This window comes from Pygoscelis adeliae, unplaced genomic scaffold (genome assembly GCF_000699105.1).
Source record: "Pygoscelis adeliae isolate BGI_AS28 unplaced genomic scaffold, ASM69910v1 Scaffold98, whole genome shotgun sequence".
Taxonomy (NCBI): Eukaryota; Metazoa; Chordata; class Aves; order Sphenisciformes; family Spheniscidae; genus Pygoscelis; species Pygoscelis adeliae.
The window spans coordinates 4,717,370-4,718,365 of NW_008825547.1; the positions used below are offsets into that span (position 1 = coordinate 4,717,370).

At 39.7% G+C, this 996-nt stretch overlaps 1 protein-coding gene across 1 annotated transcript in view; it reads right to left on the reverse strand.

Annotated features, from left to right (window-relative positions):
* Window positions 1-241: 241 nt before the first annotated feature.
* Window positions 242-996, reverse strand: part of LOC103923671 (epidermal retinol dehydrogenase 2-like) — a 9,818-nt gene continuing 9,063 nt past the window's right edge. The window contains exon 6 of the mRNA XM_009332078.1: window positions 242-561. Coding sequence (XP_009330353.1) covers window positions 468-561 — 94 coding nt within the window. The 3' untranslated portion in view covers window positions 242-467. The remainder of the gene's footprint in view (window positions 562-996) is intronic.

Consider the following 996-nt stretch of genomic DNA (forward strand, 5'->3'; position numbering starts at 1 on the left):
TCACTCCTCTTCAGGACAGAGGCTCCCCGTGCAGCTCGCCAGCCAGAGCATATCATCCCACAGCGCCCTTCTTCATGTCAGGTTTGTGTGAACTGCAGTGCTATTTTGGCCCTGAAAGGGAAGTAAATTAAATACTTTGTGGTTTTTTTTTCTTTCTGCATGAACAGTAGTGCGTTTTTCCCATGCCTTGAGATTTTGCTCAGAAATTGAGAATCCAGAGAATGAAATGAAGTCAAACATCCCTGACTTTTACTGAGAGCTCAGATAAAAGCAGCATGTCATCATGAAATGAGAGAGAGGGTTGTGGCTAAAAATCAGCAATTAAAAGACATTTATGAAGAGTTAAATTGCATGCTGACCACATACAAGAAGCAAACTTTCTGTCAAAGAATAAACATGATTCAAAACTATTTTTTACTGAAAATTTTCAATTAGATGGCACTCAAAGTCTTCAGAATAGTTTGGTTTCAATCCTTTTTCTTCCGACCAAAGGCTTTATCCAAGCTGTTGGCGATCTTAAGGCAAGATTCGAAGAGTAGTACCATTTTTCTAGGAATGAGACTGATGAGACAAACACAGAGTTAGCCTTATGTTTTAGCCTTATGTTTTTTCAGAAAAATGTACTCTAGAAATTAAAAAATGATAGATTTGTTATATGTGCTCAATACTTCCGACGTCTGGCGAGAACACATTTAGCACTCCCATGTTAAATACGGGGGAAATGAACGACACACCAAGCCATTTTGTGAAAGCCCAGCCAGCGGTGGAGGCAGTTACTGGCAGCAGACAGTTCTAGTCCAGGCATTACTCCCAGCGTACCATCCCAGGAAAATCTTTGAAATTTCTACACCCAACTATAGCTTAAGGCATATATTAGAGACAGAAGCGGCCAGACAAATGCTATTCACCTAGATTATTAAAAATGAAAGCCACTGTTTCTTCATAATTGGGTACATATAACTGGATTGACTGCAGGAATCCTAACTAAAGGACTCT